This window comes from Cuculus canorus, chromosome 14, assembly GCF_017976375.1.
Source record: "Cuculus canorus isolate bCucCan1 chromosome 14, bCucCan1.pri, whole genome shotgun sequence".
Lineage (NCBI taxonomy): Eukaryota > Metazoa > Chordata > Aves > Cuculiformes > Cuculidae > Cuculus > Cuculus canorus.
In genome coordinates, this window is record NC_071414.1 from 16,125,308 (window position 1) to 16,148,054 (window position 22,747).

Here is a 22,747-nt window from a genome sequence, read left to right on the forward strand (position 1 = left end):
CGATACATTCAGCAGTGTACGCCGAAGGATGATTTTTGCTTTTAATTCCTCTTTTTTTGGCAGAAAAGACAGCTTTGATTTTTGGCTGCAAAAAGATATGAGGAAGAGCTCCTCCCCTTCCTTAAGTAACTGCAACTCTGTTCTTGCTAACAAAATATTTGGAATTCCACTTGATGAGCTGCAGCAAGAAGGGCAACCAGACAATGAGGTTCCATTCATAGTCCGCCATGTCGTGGACTATATTGAGGAACATGGTATGTATTATCTTGTTGTGCCTCAATACAGAATAGATTGTGGTTTTTGAAGAGTGTTTGTTTTCTGGAGTTACTTCTGTGTAATTGGATGTGGTTTGGGTTGGGTTTTTTCAGTGATACTTTTTGTTTCTTTACTCTTTGTGTTTGATTATCACTGTTTGCTAGCTAGCACTAAGGCAGTCAGCTCAGTAGGGTGCTTTTACCTTATTACTGTATTGTTAGCTGGCCATAAGTGTGTGTGGGCTGGGAAGAGAAGTGCTGGAAGTCTTGCAAAACTGTTGTCCAGAAAGTCTTTCATTCTATGTATGGATTATGCATATCTGATTATCTGTATTTTCTGATATATTTGTCCATACTAAGTCTAAAAGTTTATTTTTGCAACATCTTTCTGACTCAGGAGGTCTGGAACAAGAAGGACTTTTTCAAGTCAATGGGAATGCTGAGACAGTGGAGTGGCTTCGGCAGCGATATGATAATGGAGAAGATGTGGACCTGGTTAAAGAAGCAGATGTACCCTCAGCTATTAGCCTTCTTAGATTTTTTCTTCAAGAACTTCCAGAGCCAGTTATTCCAGGCAGTTTGCACATACATTTGATGCAACTTTCTCAAGGTAGTAATTATTTTTGATTCAGTGTTATGAATTCCCATTTGTTAAAAACACAGAGAAACTTCACTTAAACTTGCAGCTTATTATCCTTAATGTGTTTTCTCAAGTGTAAAATAAAGTGGGTTCAGAAAGATTTAGTTATCTGTACCAAGGAAATTGAAACACGTAAACCTTTAAACGTCATTTCCTGGTACTAAAATTAGAGTTTCTATTTCCTCTGCTCGGGTTTTACCTTTTGATATTTTGACTGTCTGATAGACATGCCTAGACTAGTTTCCAAAATTACAGTACCCGCTGCATTTTAGGCAGTAGAACTGCTTACAGAAATGCAGAAGATGGTAGTAATTTTGGATCCATACACTACTACTGGTATTTCCCCCTTTAGCAGGAGTTCCTGGTCCTTAGGCTAAGCGTAGTTCTCCTAACAGCTTAGGCTCCACCTTGTTGTGTAACTATATACTAGTCTGTTGTCTGACCAAATTACTTACTTGTGAAGTAAACCTAATTGTTGTCAGGGTCAAAAAGTTGATCAGTATTGGCTGTGAAAAAGCAGATATTTAACTTCTGTGATTAAAATATTTTTATTACATTTTTCAGATTATAATAATGAAGATGAATTTGGAAGGAAGTTGAGGTTCCTCTTGCAGCAGCTTCCACCTGTTAATTACAGTTTGTTAAAGTTTCTGTGTAAATTTTTAGCTAATGTAGCATCGCATCATGAAGAAATTTGGTCAGCAAGTTCTTTAGCTGCAGTCTTTGGCCCGGATGTTTTTCAGTAAGTCAGTTGTGAAAGTTCATACAGTGTTTGTATGGGGTGCATCTAAAGTCTTTCCTAGTCCACGAGTAGCATCAAGTACACAATCTATTTTGGGCAATAGTTTTCTTTCTGTTCCGTCCACCCCCTCATCCCAGTTTTGTCTTAGAATTTTTGCTTGGAATTAAACAACAGCTTGTCTATGAGCTGTGGGGTTAGAGACCACTGTTTTGCTGTTGCATTACTATCTTTATACTGAGTTTCAAATTGTTCACACACAGTGTATAAGATGATTGCAGCAAGAAAGCAGTTCTGAGAGAAAGCTGTTAAAGTACAAATGTACACTGAGGATTTCTCTCTGCAGGAAAAACACTTGAATTATAAATATTCCTCAGAGTTAATTGACTGAATAGTTGTTACTTCATCACTTTTAAATATAGACTAGTATAAACATTTATGATGCAATAATGTGAAGGTACACTTAAAGGTTTCTGTGTTCAGAATGGATTAGGAATAATGGTGTGGAGTGTTGCCCTTAATCGCAGAAGCCACGCAAAGGAGTTCTGTGGGGAAACGGCTGGATTTAGAATTTTGTACTAAAACGGTGTTGATCTTTAGCATTTATACAGATGTGGAGGATCTGAAAGAACAAGAAATAGTTAGCAGAATAATGGCAGGACTTCTGGAGAACTATTATGAATTCTTTGAAAATGAAGAGGAAGATTTTTCATCTACTAATGATTTAAGCTCAATAACTGAGCAGGTAAGAATATTTTAAATGGCAATTCGTGATCACTTAACTATTCTACACAGTTATGTTTAGGAAAGATAAGTTGACATAATTTTCTTTAGTATGCCTTTTGGTAATTTCTTGACAGAACCTGGTGTTTCCTTAGATGCATTTCTGTAGCATAGGTATGCTTGTGAAACTGTTGCTTTGTAGTGAGTAGAGCTATGCTATATAGGAAAGTACGTAAGAACTAAACCAACAATGATTTGCTGCCCAATGCAAATGCTGTTATGCTATGTAAACAGCATGGCTTTTTAATTACCTTTTTAGGAAAGAACTGGTTTTTAAGCAGATGCAGAACCATGCTGTTGTTGGTCTTGGTCAACATTTCTAGGTGTGTCTGACAGAAACATGCAGGGTCTTGCACTCAACTCGATGATGTTATCATTGGGGGTTCCCTATGCCAGAATTTTTGAGTGGTGTTTCTAAGACTTCAATATATCATCTTGACATTAATGGAGAAAAGTGTTGAAATGAGAGAAACAGAGTCAAGTGGAATAGAATTACTCTTGGTCCATGCATTCAGCTGTCAGGGTTGCCAGATTCCCCTGTCCATGTGACTGATGGCATCTATTAGCACTTCTAAGCCTTTCCGCACAAGAAATGTAGCGTTGTGAAGTAAAATACCACATCGTGCTGGCATAAATAGAGATGGAGAGTTGTTAGGGAAATCAAAATGCATTATTAAGACTGTTGGCAAATATTTGTAATTCTAACGAGTCATGGTATACCAGCGATAACGCACGGAAGAGGTACTTTTTGTGTCATCAAAGCCAAGCTCATGGATTATTAATAAAATCTTTGCTCAAACCATTCCTCAGGAATATGGAAAGCTATAAACTGAATTTTCTCATGTTGATTTGGCTTATCAAATGGTATACTTCTTTAAAGAGGAGAAAAGGGTAAATAGCCAGCAGTCACTAAGAAAGATAACAAGAAATGTTGAATTTTTGAAGCATGACTGTCCCGTGAAACTCTCCTCTAACAAAACAGGTGAGACAAGCACTAGGGCAGCTGGTGGCATCCTCTTCACTGCAGTAGGCACCTCACCCCTTGGTCTGGTCTGCCAAGCGTGGGCAGCAAGTTCTGGGTTGTGCAGCTTCTGCTCTGCCAGCTCTTCTAGCAAAGGGCTGCAGTTTTGAAGTGTTTGCCATCTCTTTAGCTCTTTGCAGGACTATGTCTAGCACTGAGAGCTGACAGAGCCCTGCTGCGTAAAGGAAGCTGTTAAATAAAGCTGGGCTCTACCTTCTGCAGCCTGAGGCTGAGGATGGTCATCTCAGGTTGGGATGACTGCTCCTTACAGTATATAGTTAATCTTTTCTCATGCTTTACAATTACTGACATACCTGTGGGACATGATACTTTTTAGCAAAAGGCTTTCCAAAGCATAACAGCTGGTGTGATGTATTCTGGGCATTTTTTCCCCTAAGCTTGAGGCCTAGTGGGCTGTCACTTTTATTTCCTGGTGTCTCCACCAGATGTCCACAGCACCCTTCTCTTGGGTCCCGCTGTCCCCACTGGGTGCAGCCCCACTGGCAGCTGGCCATGTGCGAGGGTCTTGCCTTGGCTCCCTGACACACCTTCTTGAATTACAGAGGAACGTCAGGGATAAATAAGTCTCTTGCTCTGTAGGCTGTGCTGTGTAACATCTTAAACCCCTTTTAAAAAAAAATAAAACTTCTCTCTGTATTCTGCACAATCTTAAAACTTTTTCAGTTTTCCTTAATTGAGTAGTTTTGTTTTATACTCATGACATATATTGTAAAGCATATTTTCTCGAGGCTGCTGCTCCAAATTTTGGAGTTTGCGAATTTGGGAAATGAGTAATTAATCTCAGGGGCTTTGTGAATCAAACAGAATTACTTTTGTGTTTTTCTGTTTTAGTTGCTGTTTTAGAAAATAAAGGTGTCTGTACTGATTTGTCAGTTAGCTGCGGTGTTTAACTTTTTAGACTGGCTATATTTTACTACTTCAGTAAAAACATCATCTGTGTTTGGAAACAAAGAAATAAGCACAGACAAAGCTTCACAGATACTCTTAAAAGAACTTTTCAAGCCATTCACTGTGATTAAAATCTTGTTTAGATCAATGATCTCTTGGAAGAGGAGGAAGATGTAAAGCTTGAGCAGTCTGAAGAACTTCCAGAAGATGGCACAGAGAAACCTGTTGAAAGGCCAGCTGCGGTGCATCTAGATATGACAGGGAGTCTCTCAGATTCCAGGGGCGTTACAGCATCAACAAGGTAACCTGTTTTTGCCTTGGAGTTTGAATTGAAAGTCTGGAGTATGGTCTGCTCTGTCTGAGAGAGAGAATCTGTCAGGCTTTTGAGATGAGCGGTAATGTCTACAAACTAAAGCTTTAGGAATAGGTGCAGTTCATGTAGCAGTAAAATATGGGCTAAAATATCTTCCCAAATTCAGCAGAGGAATGCCTGTAGAACTCAACATTGGATTAACCGTGGTGATTTAATTTAGTTAAACTGTAAAGCGGTATTTGTAAATTTTGTAGCAGAAATATGAAAAGTATGTAAATATTGGTAGATGCAAACCCATTCTGTGCCCTCTTTCCACCACTCCTTTTTGGTGTTTCTTGTCACATGCTGGTGAGCAGAAGTGCATCCCTACGTGACCCTAATTTGTTTCTAAACCGGTGAGAATTTGTCTGGAAAGTCTCCTTATCTTAAGTTGAATTGAAGGCTCTGGATACCCTGTTTTGTGAAAGCTGACTTGCTAATATGTTTGCAAAATACACGAAGCTCCTTCTTCAGTTAATTTGAACTCGGACAACTAAACTTGTCACAGAGGCTGATGATTCTGTGTTATATCAACGTGGAGTGACATGACTGGTATTGCACAAGTTGAGGTTTAATTTGTTAATTGCTTTTTAGGACAAGTTATTAGGAAAATGCGTAGAAAGCCAAGGCCTTGCATTGTCTAAACAGATGCAACAGCTGCTGAGGCTGGAGGGACCTGTATTACCTGCCTAGGAGCCGGAGGGATCTCCTTTGAGGGATCTGTTGGGATAGGCTTTGTCAGTAAAGAGCTGTGAGCAAGACTGGAAGTGGCAAAGCGTCATGCAGGCTGGAATATTGGAGTGGGAGTCAGATTTTAATTGAGGCCAATCCTCATAAAGGAGATGCATAAACTGAAAATGGTGATTCTACTTCAGAGCTTATTTGCACTTGCTTTTTAATACACAGGCTTATGTCTTAATTGCTAGTAGTACACAGGCTTTAATTTTTGAGGCTGCTTTACTTGTATTATAGTTTACATAGCTCTACAGCACGTGTTAGGTACGGGCATTGCATGTAAGAACTTGTAGAGAACAGTGGGAAAGAATCTGTAATAAAAGTGTGACTAAAAGCAGAAGAAATGCAGGGAAATTGCAGGAGAAGTTGAGTGCCTATGACGGACAAGTCTCAAGAATGCGGATTTCAGGTTGAAAGCTTTTTCAGCTGCTTGTCTGCACCCTCCCATCTACTTCATTGCAGGAATTTGTAAAACAGAATACAATGAGAGAAACATAATTGTTTTTTGTAATTTAAATTATATTTTGATTGTTAATTACCTGTTTCAGGAAATAGCTGCTTAATTTTAGTTTGACTGAAATTAAAAAAGTTGCTGTAATTGAAATTTCTATGAAAGTGCTTGTTTTTCTTGTTAAAGTTTTAAAGCAGTTTAACTGTTTACAGATATTTAGTTGCTCGTGGAATGTGTAAGTGCAGCAGTACTGAAGAAATCAACATGTTTGAGAGTTTAAATTTGATAGCCTGGAGAGGAAAACATTTTTACTCAATGTTTAGGGTTAATTAAAAATTAATAGGCATTAGTTATGGTTGTCATTTTACATAATTTTGTGGGGAAGGATAGGAGGAATCTTGTAGAAGAAAGAATTTGGAACTGTAAAACCAGAACAACTGCAGGAAACATTTAAAAAAATTGCAGAGGATGAGACAGTATGCTTTATTAAACTTCTAACTACTGTAAATACTATAAATGTTTCCCAAACAGAAAGGCTTTCTAATATGTGTTTAATGGCCTTTGTTTTAATTCCTTGATGTTAAAAAAAAATAATTAAAAAAGCAAATGCTAATGCAGGTTTATTGCGGTGTTTGTCTTAACATAGGGCCTGCGGCACGTTATAAAGGAAGGGGAAGGAGAAGTAGATCTTAAAAATGATTCTTGCAGTTCCTTAACGTGGATTTTTTTTACCTCTTTGCTGTCAGATTTTTGGGAAGCAAATACCTGTGTGGTTTTAGCCTGTTAGGGGAGAGAAGGAAAAAGACGCTGAGGTTGCATGTTCCACATGTCAGAGAGGGTTATCTTGATACACACCATGGGATGTATGACCTTCCTTCCCAGTTATTTCGGCTCTAACTTGATCATAATTTTGCTCACCACCTGTTTTCTTCACTTGTTGTGTTTGTTCACTCTCAAACCTATCGCCTTCCTGCACTGCATGGTGTTAATTTGACCTTGAGGGGGATGTGATGAAGATGTGGATAATCATTAATGCAGTTTGATTTAGTGACTGCTTGAAAATAGTATTTAAAATAAACCTGTTGAGTGATCTCTAAGCCCGTGAGCCAGTTGGGGAACATTTGTTGCACAGGAGTTGACAGTGTGTGTGTAAAGGAAAAGTGGTTTTCTATGTTATCAGAGAAGCCTTTTCGCTATGGCTCTTTCGGTTTTGCTGTCCTGACTTTTGGAGAAAAGCATTCCTGACTCAGCATTGCTGCTGCTTCTTTAGACGTGCTGTTGAAATAATCCTTTTGGAACACTTCTCTGTCATTATTCCAAATTTTCTATCACTGCACTTTGCCAAGCAGTGTTTGCTTTACTTTTTGCAGTTTATCTCCAGTGTTGTCAGTCAAAAGCCTAGTATAAAAAGTCTTGATATATTGTTATTGTACGTGTGAAAATATGAGCTGCAAGGAGCAGTAAGTTCTGTAAACAGTTGGCTTTGTCTTTATTAAATGCAATGATAAGGACAAGCTCCTTGCTGCTTGTGTGATATTTTCGTTAACCCCTTTTTGTTTTAATTAGCTCTGAGTGAGAGGCAATAATACTAACATCAACAAAGTGAGACAGAATTCTTATATAGTAAGGCTGACCAAATACAGCAGCTGCCAGGACTGGTAGGAAATATATTATTGTTTTAGGTTAATGCTCTCTTTTACATCCAAATACTCGCCCCTGCTTCCATCCTAGAAAATCTGTGAACAACATGTTAGGGGAGCTTGGAAGTGTTGATTGGGCAGCTTATTGTCAGGAGTGACCTCATGTTGCAGTCTATTTCTGTTTAGACTGCAGGGTTCAGTGCAGCACTCCAGAAGTGCTGTCTGACAAGCAGGCACTGAGTCCCAGCGAGCAGCATGCACAACCAGCAGCCGGCATCACGATTTGCTGGTTTTCAAATGAAACATTTTTACGTGAAGTGCTCACTTGGGATAGCAAAGATAATCAGAATGGCCTGTAAAGTTCTGCTGCACAGGTAATTATGTGAGAGGAAAATATTGCTTTGATATTATTGCAAATAAGACTTTTTTAACTTTAATATCATGAGAGATAAGATGTATTTTGGAGCTACTGTGAAATGAAATAATGTCCCAATTTCTTTTTTTTTCAAAGAGAAATAAGAATCTGTGTACAGTAAGTAAATTATCTAGAGATACTCTGAAATGTTTAATCTCTGTAAATGTATTTTTCTGTCTCAAGGTATGTTTTCACTGGGACTTTTTATGGGTTGAGTGACAGTGCAAAAGGGATTCTCAGGAGTGGGTTAGCATTATGAAACAAAGATGTTTACCTTTCTGTGTCTTGCTGTGTCATGCTGCATTAAGACTGTGTAGCAGTAGAAATTACAGCTTTTAAAAAGTATCCTTGGGCTGTTGTACAGGTGTGAGTTGTAATGTGTGTTCAGATAAGAGCAACTGACATATTTCTTTCAAATAGTGCTTAATTACTGAATTGATTGGTTGAAGATGTGAAATATTCTTTACAGAGTAAGAGGATTCTTCAGGCTTTGCAATAGTGCTGATTTATGCACATCTTTTGCTGAGCACCTCTAATACATCTAAAGGTGTTTAACAGAAGCAGTGATGAACGATGCTGTGCTGGGGGCTGAAGGTGACAGAGCGAGATGGAAAATTTTGCTGTGAATCGTGTCAGAAATCTTTTGGATTCTTTGGAGATGAGTTTGATTCTCCCCACTCTTGACACAGTTCCTCATTGTCTCAAGTGGTAGAATAAAAGGATTCCAGGCCATCACAGTTTCCTATAAATAGTATTTGTACTTGTGCCCTTGACTGAGTTGTTTTGCCACTCTTTACAACTGGAAGGTTGCAGCGTTCTGTGCTTTGATTGCCTTCCCTCCCAGTTTGTCCTAGGAGTGACTGTGTTTTATCAGTAAATTGATTGCTATGTATTAGTACTTAGGGAAGTCAAGCCTACCTTTTATAACGCATCTGTTGTAGAGCTCACTGAAAATACTGAGATTGGATACTCAAAATACTTTTTCTGTTTTGAAATCTTGCTGGTTTTTACCCACTGAGATTCTTGCTTATGCTCTCCATTTGTTTTCTCTGGTTCATGAGGCTGAACCCACTCACAGCTTCATGTCTTCATTTTATTTCAATTATACAATTTTTGTTTTGACAATATCAGAAAACTTAAACATTTCGTACAAGTCATAGGGCTGTTCTGAACTGTGCACAGAAATAGCAATGAAATGTAAAAATCTTAAGTTGTAGACTTTTTCCTCCCATTTCTTTGTTGGAAAGAAAAACCTGAAATGTCAAGAGTGTTCGCCCTCAGTTGTGTGATCCAGCAGCTGTGAAATTAGTGGCTACAAGATCTGCCTTCTACATTAGATGTTTTAATTTTCCAAAGATATGTGGCACTTTCAATTTTGAAATAGTAGTTCAGAGCTGCCTGTTCTGTCAGAGCAGTTGGAATAGTTACACCTTGGCAAACCAACAGAAATCATAAAATGCGTTTGATTCAAAATCAAGTTTCCAGTAAAAAAAAGAGAGAAAAGGAATTAAAAACTTCTGTCAGCACCTGCTTTGTTCACTTGTTGTGTGGAGGTGTTTAAATATGGTGTACTTTGCAACTGGCCCAGTACAAGTTGTCTAAGGCAAAAGGATGTAATTATTTTTAAATAAATACGTGAACTACTTTTCTTATCTATTCGCGTTTAGAGGAAGAAGCAATAGAAAGTCTGCTTGACGTGTTCTAATTGTCTTACTTCTCTGGTGATGGAGCTGCTGATAAACTTGATAAGGTCTAACCAAGATATTCCTTACTGTATTAAAACTGTGGGGAGGCAGAGAAACCGTCTTCATTTTTTGTAGTGTGAGGAGGAGTCTGTATCAGTGAGAGCTATCTTGCAGAGGTAATGCCTGTCCAGTTCTCCAGTGGAGGGGCAAGCTCCATCCTATTTCAGAGTTTACTTTATGCATTCATGAAAATATTTAAAATAAACTTTACCATGCAACAACGTGGTTGGAAGCCAAAGAGTAGACTAAAATATTGTTTTTCAGCTTTCTCAGCTTAGTTATGTATAGTAGGAAGAAAAAGCATTCGTTTGCCTCCTAGTTGAAATGAAGTTAGTATTTATTTTTTTATCTGAATAAGACACCAAAGTTGCAACTCACTCCTCTTTACAGTAGAGTTTTGTTCTTTTATTTCATTCTCAGCATATTAATTGTCACTTTGTCTGAAATTTAAGTCTTCTGTTTATAATGAGAGAGGGAGAGCATATGCATGCATCAACTTACTTGAACTGACCTGCGTTAGTCATACTGATTTCTACCCCTTCTCCGCAAGTGGCTTATGCTAGGATTTCCAGATGCTTCACAAACTGCCAGCTCAAAACCTCTGGAAGGTACCTGTCTCATACTTGAAATGTAGCTGTCCTTGGAGAGCAGTTCAGGTCTCTTGCATGGTGCAGGGTAGAATTATGCAACAGCCTGACAGGCACGGGAGAATCTCTATGAATTGCAGCTGTGGAGGAAAGCAGAGTAATTTGGAATTTGCTTTAGGCAGCAAGGTTAAAATCTGCATTCTTAAGCAAGGTGTCAGGAAACCGTTGGAGACGAAGCGATTAGTATTTCCCATGGGAAAGAGTGTACATCTGAGAGCTTATAGCTGCATAATACATCAAGTATTGGCTCTTTGGAGACAGAAATCTGCATTGCTACTTCTGCAACTTTCTGTGTTCTGATGGTGTTCTTTAAGATTTCTTCATCTAAGTAATAAGGGGGCTGAAAACCAGTGCCTTCTTTGCATATTTATCCTCCTTTAATAGCCGCATTACATGCAGTCTTTATTTTCTAAATTGCTTTCTGTTGGCTTCAAGACTTTGTTTAGTGTGGAAGTTTTTGCATTATTTTAACTTCTTTCTTCTTTCTTGCAGTGCTCATATCTCTCCCATAAGTATCTTGCCAGCCTCTGCAGAGTAAGTCTGATGAAAATATAACATATTTGAGTTATGCTGTTATTAGAGCATGATAGAAGTTACATCATCAAGCCTACTGCATTTCTTTTCCGTGACAATTATGAATGAACACGTTCTAGGGTGAAGTATTTCACTTACAGCATTTAACACTAATGCTGGAAAAAACTAATGTCTGTCTGTGATGTTGACTGCAGAAGCATGAGACCACAGTATGGTACAATCTAGATTCCAAACCACTTTGGTTTTGTACTTGGAGACATCATAGGTGTTTGACTTCAACATTATTTTGATTTAACAATCACGTAGGATTTTTAGCACCATTTCTCATTGTTTATATTGAGTACAGTTCAGTGGAATTGCATGTACAAATGTGGAGGAAAAATAAATGCACAATTCCAGAGTTAAAAAAGGGATAAAATATTTTAAGGTTCTTACAGGAGGACTTTTTATAGGTCCAGTTGTGTATTTTGGATGAGGGTGCTAAGAAGCACTCAACAGAATAGTATTTTTGAGCAATGCTTTTCTTGATGTGTCTGTGGGTATATCCTGTGTACTTGCTCCTTGTCTCTGCTTTTTATTGGCTCTTGCCTTTTAAGATTACAGCCCTGTTCAGAAAGGGTTACAGCCAGCTGTGCTGAAGAGGCACTTACTCTGGGCTGACTCTGACCTGTTACAGGCACAGGAATTTACTGTCACATTAATATATTGGCATTTTATAAGAGGTTTTTTTGGTATAATTATTTAAAAGAGGCATTGTAATGTGTTGATTACTCTTAAAATACTCCTAATAGATTTCATAATATTTTATTTAATAAGATTTACATGAAGTATAGTATTTTCAGTAATTTCCATGGTCTTTTTTGGAAAAGCTAGTCTCTTTTTGCGTGGAAGTACTTGTTATCAAAGATGCCTGTCATGTGTAATGTTTTTCTCTGCCTTTCTGCGTAGTTGATAAATGCAAATGGAGAGTTCTTAATATGAACTTTCTGTTTTCTTTTTAGTGTTTTAGAAAGAACAATCAGAGCAGCTGTGGAACAGCACCTTTTCGACCTGCAGAGCAGCTTAGATAACGATCTTAAACATATACAGCAAAACAGACTGGGCTGTAATGATGAAGCAAAAAATCCCAGCGGGGATGAGGAAGGATCTAACAACCAGTAAGACTTTTTTTTGTTTGTATCTGTAATGAATTCCGTAGGACTGTATACCTTAAGCCTTCCAAAACAAACTACGCCAGTCCCCACCTCAACCCAAAACAAAAGTTATGGCTTTTGTTACTAAGTTCAATTTATCTCGTGTTAAACCAAATCACCTTCCATCAGTTCCAGTAACCAAGAGCCCTTGAAGCAAATATTTAAAATCGATATTATAGCTAAAAATGTTGTGAAGTAGAACTGCTTCACTATTGAATTCTGTGCGGGTAGTACAAGAACTTAAATTTACTCCAGTGCTTTCGCTCTTATCTCACTAATGTTATTTATGACACAATTTTACAATATGAAAGCTATTGTAGGTGCTGCTTTGCTTTCTTCGCCCTGTCTCTCTATGTCAACAAAGCTATTTTACTGCTGGGGCTGCCAGTGTCAATGAAACAGCTGAAAACGGATAGAATAAGCACTGAGGGTCTATTTGTGTAGAGTGTCAGCCTGATTTGATCAGCTTTTATTTTTATTATAAGTCTTGATGGGTTATGGATTCAGTGATTGCCGCAGCAGCAATGAGAAGTTGGTACATTTTGGTGCTTTATTAAAAATAAATAGTCATGATTAATAAGTAAACTCCAAAAATATGTAGTTAAGTAAGACCCAAGTACCTAAATTTCTTTGCGGCTGATAGCCTGAAATACATACAGTATTCAGACTCCAATGCTGGTTTCTAAGTTGTTTAATCTTTACTGTTTTTAGAAGTCTTCTCTGGGACAAGAGGTCAGAATAATTTTAACAGTTGATTGTAATAGTCATTGCTGGTAATAATCAGTTAAAGCTGAGTTTTAGTGTTAGAGATTTAATGTCTTTTAAAGTAATTTATAAGGAAGTGGGTAATCTGATGCCCTGTTGTAGCTGAATTCCTTCAGTCACAGCACATGTGCTTTAAAAGCTGGCTGACTTCACAGAAGCAGAGGCTAAAAGTACCATCACTGCAGGTTTGAAACCAATATACGTTTCTGGCACAGTGACTTATTTCAGATGCTTCTGATCATCGTTCCACTGTGGATTAACCATAACAGAGGATACCTGATAGTGTTCTTGAAAGAGGTCGCCTGGATCCTTTGTAGCAGTGCCACCACCAGACTATGGACAAGGCAAATAGACAGTTAAATGAATAAAACATGCAGTGATCCAGTGCAAATTTCTTAGAGCTAGCTTAAAATAATTGCTGGAATTAAAAGAGTTAAAATGTTAAATTCCAAACTATCCTGTTTAGTATCTGTATATCTGATAGAGGAGGAGCATTTGTAAAAGTAGTTTGGAATTCTTTGTGAGCAAGGAGAAGGAAGGCGAGGAAGGCAAAGGCTGAACTACAGAATTATGTGGTATCAGGGATGGTGGCATGTAAAGAAAATGCAAATATGGTGTAAGTTTTAATCTGTTTGTACTATTGCAAGACTTAAGTTGAATTCTAGAAAGATTAAACATTTTAAATAATGGTATTTCTCACTGAATGGGGGGAACATACTGATACTAGCTATAAGCTAGGTGACTTCAGTATTGAGAGGAGGGTAGTCACAGTAACTTCATCTCATTGCAGTAGTTGTGATATGGTGTTGCATCTGACTGTTGGCAATTTTACTCGTTAGGTCAGCATAGTGAGTAGGTGACTGGTGTATGTCTGACGCTTAATGTAAGAATCCAGTAAATACATTTTAATATATCTATCACCTGCTGTTGTAGCAAACCTCAGAAGTACATATAGACTACATAAGTAATAAATTTGCCTACAGGTGATCGAGGGTGTAGATCTCACCAATAGCTTTGAGAATAATTTTATTGGGACCCCCCCTCCCAACCCTGTTTGATATTGATAAAAGATGCAGTGGTTTTTTTTTTTTTTCTTTTAAATGTAGAACAACAGGTTGCTAAAATCTTTCTGTTCTTCTCTTTAGGAATGAAGTTATTGAAGATAATGACACTGGTAGCAGTGAGAACATAGGAGACTGCTCTGAAGTATTGGTTTGCACTGATTTAGGCAGTGAAGCTATGAAACTTGATACTGTAACTGAGGAAGAAGAAAGCATTCAGGTGAGTGGAAGATCCTCCTATGTATGCCAATCGTAAATTGCTGTGACTATAGTGAAGCGCTTCAGAGATCTGAGTTTTCCTGGTATCTGATGCAGCCTTACGTGGGCCCTTGCTCTGTGCAGTTAGTTGTTTCCTTTGCTGTGCGTATTTCGTAGACATCACAGAGAAGTTTTTGCGTACTTTGTGCAACTTGTTCTAACCCAACTCTAATGTTCTCCTATTGGTGTTTCACAGGTACCAGCCCTTCCTTCTGCTCAGGTGAGTTGGTGTATCAGCAAGCATAGCACTTGTTACATAGTAAAGGCTTCCCAGGAGTAGATCTAGAGCTGTGGTTGTAGCATAGCCCACATTAGTCACACCTTTTAATGTATTAAGCAACTGTAGAGGTAACAGTCACTTTGAGGCTCTGCAGCCTCTTGACTGCTGGGAAGGTGTGGTTTTGTAATTGGCCTATTAAAAAACCACAACTTTCATATGAAAATTGTTCCTCAGTCTTTTCTCACTGTTCCCTGTTTCTTCTGTGGTAGGCATAGCTGTCCTTTTCTTTTCAACACATCTTCATCTCTGTCTATTTGAAAGAGGTTCTATTACTTCTCTCTCTGCCTAGATGTGTGACTTGTGCTGTGCTGATAGCTCATGTCCCTCCATACTGATGTGTTCACTTAGAATTCTTACACTTGAGGTGTTCAGCAAAAGAGAAATGAAAAGAATTGTACTTGTGACCTCCTGAAGAGGTTCAGCACCTATATTATTGTCTTGAAAAGTATCAGGATTGACTGTTTGTACTCCAAAGCAGAAAGATCCATTTAGAGTGCTGCGTGAACACATACTACGGATGTGGTACTAACATCCTTGTAAAAATAAAATACCGAGTTGTAATTTTTAAAAACTGTTTTGCTCAGAAAACAGAATGTTAATGATACTTGAAGTTGCTGTTAAAAGTTCAGAAAGCAACTAAAGCTATGAACAGCACACCACAGGATATCAGATGACATAGACTTAATTTTGGCTTTGCTTTTATATATTATATTTGAATTGGAGAGCTTCATGTCACTGAAAGAAGCAAGTGTTGCATGTGGTTTGCAAGCACTGTACTATAGTAACAGTAAATGTTGAAATAATTGTTTACCCTATACAACAAATGTGCCTCAGCTTTGCTTTGAGCTGCAACTGTAGATCTCCACAAGCAATCAAATATGAAGGTTTGTAGTACATATGGCTTGAATTTGTAATGATGGCCTGAACTGTACCAGCACTTACTAGCGAGCAGATACCTGTCTCTTGTTCAGGTATCTTTATGCTATCCTGCAATGCTGTAAAGTATGTGCTGACAAAAATGAAATCAAGCAGAACAGTAATATGGAAGAGAATATAGTTTCTGCCACTCTGTATGAAATAGCACAAATGCAGCTACTAAATAACGACCTTTTATTCAAAAATTTGAACCTGTAGTTTCTTATTTATTTGGTAAAACTTTTGTTGTCGTAAATCTAAATGATGAATTCTGTTGGGAGAGAGGTTTGCTGTACAACTGTAGAGAATTTTCTGCAATGGTCTTTAGATTCTTGCCTGTGAGCCCATAAATCTTTCAGAGGGTTTCCTGGAAGATGACTAGATAAGCAAGCCTATTGTTAGTAGACTTAAATTAACTAGAAGAATTTAATGGGTCTGTGAACTTGAAAAGATAGAAATGGATGCCTTAGCATGGTGAAACTGAGTCTTGTCTGGAATCTGTTTTTATTAAAACACAGTGTTACCGTAGCACTTTTCACTATAGTAATATATTCCTCCAGCCTTCTGTTTGCTTTCATGGATCCCGAAAGACTATTCTGAATCATCTAACAATCCAAATTTGTCAACTAGCCTGTTTTAGAATGCCATTCTGTTAAATTAAAATGTCACAGAGTGTATTGATTGTCCGGGTTCCTTCCTGCTCCATTAGTGCCAAATCTTGTTATAAAAAAAATTACATTATCCTATAGCATAAAATGCCCTAAACATGGTGTTGCGATTAGGTGATATTTTATCCAGCTGAGGTGAACGGGTTTGTTTACAAGAACTCTGTTGCTTTTTGATACGATTCTGCCCATTGATCTCAGTGGTAAGGTGGCGTTCTGGGAAAAAATTTGGTTTTTTCAGTGTTCATTGCTACCATCTTGTTAACACAGTAATTCAGGTTTATTGGAGAGCTGTGTCTTTAGGAGAGAGATTAAAGGGAAATATACTGATTCTTCTGTATGAGAGCAGTTCGAAAGGGGCATGTAGGGTTGTAGGAAACAGATGATGTGCATGTGAGCTTTCCTTTGGGTCTGAAATGGAAACAGAGGCAGCTGTTTTGACAACTACAATGTGTGACTATGCAAAACTTGCGCAGCTCATCTCCATGATGGAGATTATCTACTGGAGCATGATGAATGCCCTGTGATTAAAAATTGTTTACCCGAGTTAGAATTTAACTTGAGGACTGAAATAATGTAAACAGAATAATGGCGTTTTGTCTAATAAGGGTGCGTATTACTGTCAACAGCATAAAACTGGCAATGTTATGTATATTTGAACCCTCCAGGTAATTTACTTTATATTCAGATGTTTTAAAGATAAACTGTGAGAACTTTGTAAAGTCCGGAACCAAATGTAGTCTGTTATTTTAAAATGACATATTTTATAGTTCAATTTTCCTATATTCCCCCAAATAATACACTATTTGAAGAAATCAAATGCTGGGCTTTGGCATAAAAAAGTAGCCAGTCTTCCTGTTCCAACTTTTAGTGAACAAAATGGTGACATGTATTCATCTAAACTTGATTTGTGAGATGGTGTCATAGAAATGCCAACATTTCTTCACCCCCTTCCAGTTCTGTTGCTTTATTTAGTAACCGGGATTAGTAGCTCCTTTTAGAAAATCTGTCAGACTTGTTTCACTTCATGTATGCTGAGCACAGGTCTACATCCAGCTCAGTTATTTTCAAGATGAGGATAGACTTACTGCTGTGATTTTAGTCACCCCAAACTTCATACTATGATTAACAATTTGCAGTAGAACTGTTGTTGTGGATATTTAAACTAAATAATAAATGATGGTTTGTCTGAAGATGGAAAGTCACTGTCACCTTGTTACTGGCCTTACTTCAGATGTAAAAATATTGCATGTTTAAAAGTATGGTTTTCACACCCCAGAAAAGCTGTGCTTTTGGTTCTTGAGATTTTTTATGGTCAGTGATGTTTACAGAAATGTTTTCAGCTGAGAATGCCATTCCCAATCTTTCTAAACATACTTTTTGCCAACAGACTGCAGACCTGTTATTGAAACCGTGTGATAAAGATGCAGATGTTGATGGTGAAAATAATAGTGAAAGGTATGTATTTTTCTTGTGTTTTCTTTCACTGCACGTGTCAAAATGTGTAATTTCAGTTTTGAAAAGTAAACATACTTAACTGGTGATTTGTGACCACACAGTATAATGCGAGGGAGGTGAAACAAAATGTATAACTTTTCACGTGTGAAAACAGAGTTAGATAGAGTTACCTTTTTATGATAATATGAAAGGCATAGAACTTTATGCACTTAAAAAAGAAAGTAAGCACAAGCCTTTATAATATGTATCATATATATATTTTGGCACGTATTAGTGCTCTTAATGATTGAAAAGTTAGTGCTGGTAATAGTGACTAACAGTTCATTTGCAGTTTGAGTTCAGCACTGATTGAAATTTCAGCTTGAGTTCAACTGACTTTTAAAATATTTATTCCTAGTTTGAGCGTGAAGGTCTGGGCTATTTTTATTTCCAGCTTGGTTCAAGCCCAGTTGTTGTTTACATGTTTGAGCTTGAAATTGTGCGAAGAACAAAGAGGAGGAGGAGGAAAGCAATGTAACTTTTGCTGCCCAGAATTTTAATTATCACTTTAAGGAAGTACATTGCATATTTCCTAAAACTTGACTAGGGTATGTAAGAATAAAATGTAAAGGGAATGTATTTATTGTCTTGTATTTAAATTATAACTAGGTCTGTGTCTTTATTTTTAGGCAAAACAGTATATTGCTTGGTGGCAATGATAGAATATCTTCAGAGGTGTTTCTGGTAAGATTATGGTTTTATTTATGTACAGATACTCAGGATCTTATGAGCGTGCATGAAATACAGAAAACCAGTAAATTTAGCTTCTAAACCCTTATGTTGGTTGACCTGCTGCAAGGTTTGCAAAGCCTCTATTAGAGGGCTCATCTGCTTCAAAGAAACTTGTGGCAGCAGAGGAAGCTCATGCATCTTGTTTAATGAATGTTTTGTAACAGAAATAATTGACTGCTGTTGGGGGCAGGGAGAACTTGTTTATAATTCCTTGACTTGAGGGATAAAAAAGGAATGTTTTTTTTTCCCAAAAAATTTCCAGAAATGCTGGAACTGGCACCGATTTCCACCTGCAAAATAATCATAGAATTGTTCTGTTATTTAAATACAGGATTCAAGTAGCAAGGCTTGTGATCTTAATGCAAATACTGATTCAGAGGTGCTGGGGGATGGCAGCGTTAATGTCTCTGAGGAAGCTCTGGGTGTCCAAGTACCACGGCTTGATCTGAAGAATGTATCTGATGGTGACCAATGGGAAGGTAATTCTCACTCTTTAGCTCACCATAGAGTTAGCTGATAGTGTTAAACCTAACATCTAAAAAAGTTTAAGCAGCAGATAGCTTAAGATTTTTTTTTTTCTTTAGTTCAATATGAATATGTTCCCTTACACATGGTAAGATTGACCAGGTCATGACATAAGAACCATCTGGTTTCAGAGCAATGTGTGACTTAATTAAGCAACTTGAAAAAAACTGTGAAGAGAAGATAAGCTTTTTTGCTTTCTTTAGTTGCTCCTTTGACTAAGTTTTTCTTCAGTTTTGTGTGTTTTATTTGGTTGGTTTTGATGGGATTTTTTTGGGTTTATTTCTTTATTTGTTTGCTTTCTTTTTAAAATTGACTTATAGTTCCCAGGACTCCCAAATCCAAGTCCTTAAAAACACTTTGTCTGATTATGTCCTATAGTTAATATTCACATTGTCTTGGTTTTTTTGAATGTAAGCTACTAAAATTCTAATATTAGCTCAGTTTTCCTTAAAACTACTAAACTCAACAATTTTATTTCATTTATTCTGAAAAATCTGTTGCTGTTTTGTTTTAAGCATCAGGAGTGTCAGGTGTTGGTTTCCGTGTCGTTGGACAACTTGAAACAGCTCTGAATTTTCAGATAAAAGTTAAGGTTGGAGATGGATGTTATTTCTGTGCTCCTTCTCCCTCCATTGTTTGGATTTGAGGGAAAGCAAAGTGTTTTAAATGTATTTTTCTCTCAGGCAGGATTTATCTTTTTGACCTTTTTCTTCATGGCATTCTGGGTTTAGCAAGCACCTAAGCTTGTGATTTTACTGAACTTGCTTGCTCAAATATCTGGTGGTAGTTGTTTAAGTCGTGTAAAAACATAAGCCCTTTGTAACCAGAGCGAAACACTCTTGTCAAGATCTTCTTTTCAAAGGACTTAATCTTTTTGTGTTCCTTATATAGTGTGTCCTCTGCCTAGTGTTGATATTCTGAGTCGTCACACCTTAAAGCATGCGAGTGATATAATTTGCTAAAATACTATGAACTGTCACCTGCAGCACAGCAACCACTTGTTTCCAATTTTAACAACTTGCAAATACGACTTGGTACATACAGTACAGAATTGCAGTGCAGGGAGGAGGTTTTAACTTCCAACTTCCCTGTTCCTTTGAGATGCTTTGTGGTTAAATGTTAATAAGACACTGGTAACAAAGAATGACTGCATTTGAACTTCTGGTCACCGTGTGGTAAATATTAAATTAGTGAAGTGTATCTGGAATGTGTAGTGTCACAGTGCAGCGTATAAATGTAGCCTGTCAGCACATAAAGCTTTGTCCTGAAGCTCAGATGGTGGCAACTTACTGTTAATTTGTCACCAGTGTTGACTGTTTTCCAAATTAATTGCCTGCTTTAATCCGTCCTTCTCTTTTAACCCATTTGCAAGTGATGAGGTTTGCAGATTGTGATTGGTACACTTATGTTTGTAAAATATTTGCTGGTTGGCCTTGTTGAGCCCTAGCAAACTACATTCAGAGTAGACCTTGTCATAGAGAAATCGATTTGCAGGCATCCAGAGACATTTTTTCATTCCTTTTGTCCAAATTAATAACTTTATCTAAAGCTGATTTTTTCTTTAAATATTCTGCTTACATTTTCAGTGTTTTCTTTACATTAATTGCTTACTTGCACATTACATTTGTTGCATCCTATTTGTGTAAATCTGGTTTAATACGTATTCTCAGAAGGTTTGTGGCTTCCATTTTCTTTATTTCCTATAATCTGGTCATAAAAGTTGTTTTGGTTTTACTTACCCAAATAGCTTTATGACCTTTAGAAAAGAAAGTAGCTTATCTGTTTATAAATTTATAACATAAGCTTGGTAGTAAAATCGTGATATTTTGCAAGAGTTGTTACTTCATTGCAAAGTATTTCAGCTTTGGCTGTTGTTCAGTCCTGTTTAGGATGGTTCTCAAGATCTCAGCCTTACAAGGCACTGCAAGTCCTCCTGGCATTGCATTGAAGCAGGTTGGCTTTGTAAAGAGATCTGTGCTAGTCCAAATCTTGTTACAAGATTTGGGTTATTAAAGCCTGTGTGATGGAAAACTTGAAGGCCTGATACCAGCAGAGGTCTTGAAAATGAATACCAAATGCTTGCTGAGTTAAGGCAAATATGCAGATCAATTAATCTGTATTTCCAAGTATTTTTTCTGCATTTGTCCTGCTTTTTGGAAATCACCTGCATCTCTATTATTTACAAGCTGTGAGCAAATCATTTAGAACTTGTCTTTTGCTAATTTGAAGATGCGTGAGACTCTTATTAAACTACAGCAAGTCTTCACTATGCCTATGTCAGTTCTTTGTAAACCTTTTCAGTCAAAAGTTCAGATTTGCTCAGGACTGAGCATTCTTACCTGCCGCTGAAGTTGCTTGGAAGCTGAGAGTGCTCAGGGCCTGGCCCAAAAGATGAGTTGGTTTCCCTGGTACTGTATCTTCCTGCTTTACATGTTATGTATAGTTTGTTCTGACTGTGCTGTGTGTTCACTTTAGTATTTTTGCCATTCTTTTTCATTTTATTAGCGCCATGCCCTATCACTTTTCCCCTCATTGATTTCAAAACAATGCATCTGCAGAGAGAAGGGGAGGGTAAGTATGGTTCGCCATACGTTCAGTTATCTGCCTTTTGATAGTTTATGGTTTGCTTTCTGATTAACCCTTCACCTGCTGTCCCTTATATCTTGGGAATGTTCTGATCTGCAGTTTTCTGGTTTACTTCTTTCTAAAAGAGCCCCTTCTTACATCTTGTGCTGTGTAAACAGGCAAGATTATAGCTTCAAAACAAAAAATAATCCCAATAATACTTCGTAAATTTACAGTGGAAAGCAGGTACAAGGGTTATTTTTTTTAAAGATTACTTTGTGGGTTTTATTGTTGTTCTGCACACTTTGAACCAGTTTTCAAATTTCTGATTTGAACTGGAAAAATATCAAGTCTCTGAAAGGAAAAGTGTGTGGGGGGTGGATTTTAAATTGAAGTCCTTGGAAGGCCATATCAACTTCTTGTTAGATGGCAAAAAGACCATATCTGAGAGTTGTAAGGGATGTTAGCAACTAACTTTTTATAGGGATTTTCTGTTAAAAAAATGATTGTTTTGGAATCCCTCCTGCCTAAAAGAAATCACCTTCCACAATTTAAGAAATCTCTTTTTCTCAGTGGTGTCAAGATTGATTCAGACTTAAAAATCTAACACTCTTAAAAAGACTTAAGCAAATAAGTCTAGTACCTAAAGAGGTATTGTCAAGCTTGCCTTCAAAACCAGGAGGATAAAGTACATCCATGTATAAAATGTATAAAAATTAACTTTCACAGCAAAATATTACAATGGACAATAAATATATTCTTCTAGCTTTGGATTTCTGATAAGTAAATAAGACACTTTTTATACTGTTGAACTGTTTGGAAATGCATACGCCCCAGATACACTTTGAAAAAGGGATCTTAGTGTGCATACTTCATTTCAGTACCTTTTTCTTTCAATTGTTACACGACAGAATTTGTAGCTTTCTGACGTCTTTCAATGTTTTTATTCACCTTGTGTATGACACCACATCTTTTATAGCATACAAGACAGCATTGGGTACCATTTTTGTTTCCTTTTGACTCTTGTTTACAATTTTGTTTACGGAAAAGTACCATTTTATGTCCCTTTTTTATCTTCTAGATCCGTTTCCTGCTTTCAAATCTTGGCAGGAGGACAGTGAATCTGGAGAAGCTCAGCTTTCCCCACAGGCTGGAAGGATGACTAATCATCCATTGGAAGAGGACTGTCATCCGGTATTGTCACATCGTAGTTTGGATTTTGGGCAAAGCCAGCGTTTCTTACATGATCCTGAAACATTAGATTCTTCATCCAAAGCACTTTCTTTTGTTAGGTATGTATTTTAATGCAACTTGGTAGGTGTTGAGGCAGGAGATGCTACTGCCAGTATGAAAATACGGCTGTTTAAGAACATTGCAAGTTTTCATGATAAAAATTAACTGAAGACCGAGGGGAATTGTAGTACAA

The 22,747-nt window shown here is 37.4% G+C and overlaps 1 protein-coding gene across 3 annotated transcripts in view; it reads left to right on the top strand.

Moving 5' to 3' along the window:
• FAM13B (family with sequence similarity 13 member B) overlaps nt 1-22,747 on the top strand; it is a 46,153-nt gene that overhangs the window by 13,017 nt on the left and 10,389 nt on the right. For 2 of the 3 annotated variants that reach the window (XM_054079583.1, XM_054079585.1), the window contains exons 3-16: nt 64-254; nt 652-864; nt 1,459-1,636; nt 2,234-2,378; nt 4,490-4,647; nt 10,824-10,865; nt 11,867-12,022; nt 13,969-14,104; nt 14,339-14,362; nt 17,393-17,460; nt 18,129-18,183; nt 18,563-18,710; nt 21,262-21,327; nt 22,403-22,613. In XM_054079583.1, coding sequence (XP_053935558.1) covers nt 98-254; nt 652-864; nt 1,459-1,636; nt 2,234-2,378; nt 4,490-4,647; nt 10,824-10,865; nt 11,867-12,022; nt 13,969-14,104; nt 14,339-14,362; nt 17,393-17,460; nt 18,129-18,183; nt 18,563-18,710; nt 21,262-21,327; nt 22,403-22,613 — 1,757 coding nt within the window. In that variant the 5' untranslated portion in view covers nt 64-97. The remainder of the gene's footprint in view (nt 1-63; nt 255-651; nt 865-1,458; nt 1,637-2,233; nt 2,379-4,489; nt 4,648-10,823; nt 10,866-11,866; nt 12,023-13,968; nt 14,105-14,338; nt 14,363-17,392; nt 17,461-18,128; nt 18,184-18,562; nt 18,711-21,261; nt 21,328-22,402; nt 22,614-22,747) is intronic. The other variant, XM_054079584.1, reaches the window with a different exon arrangement.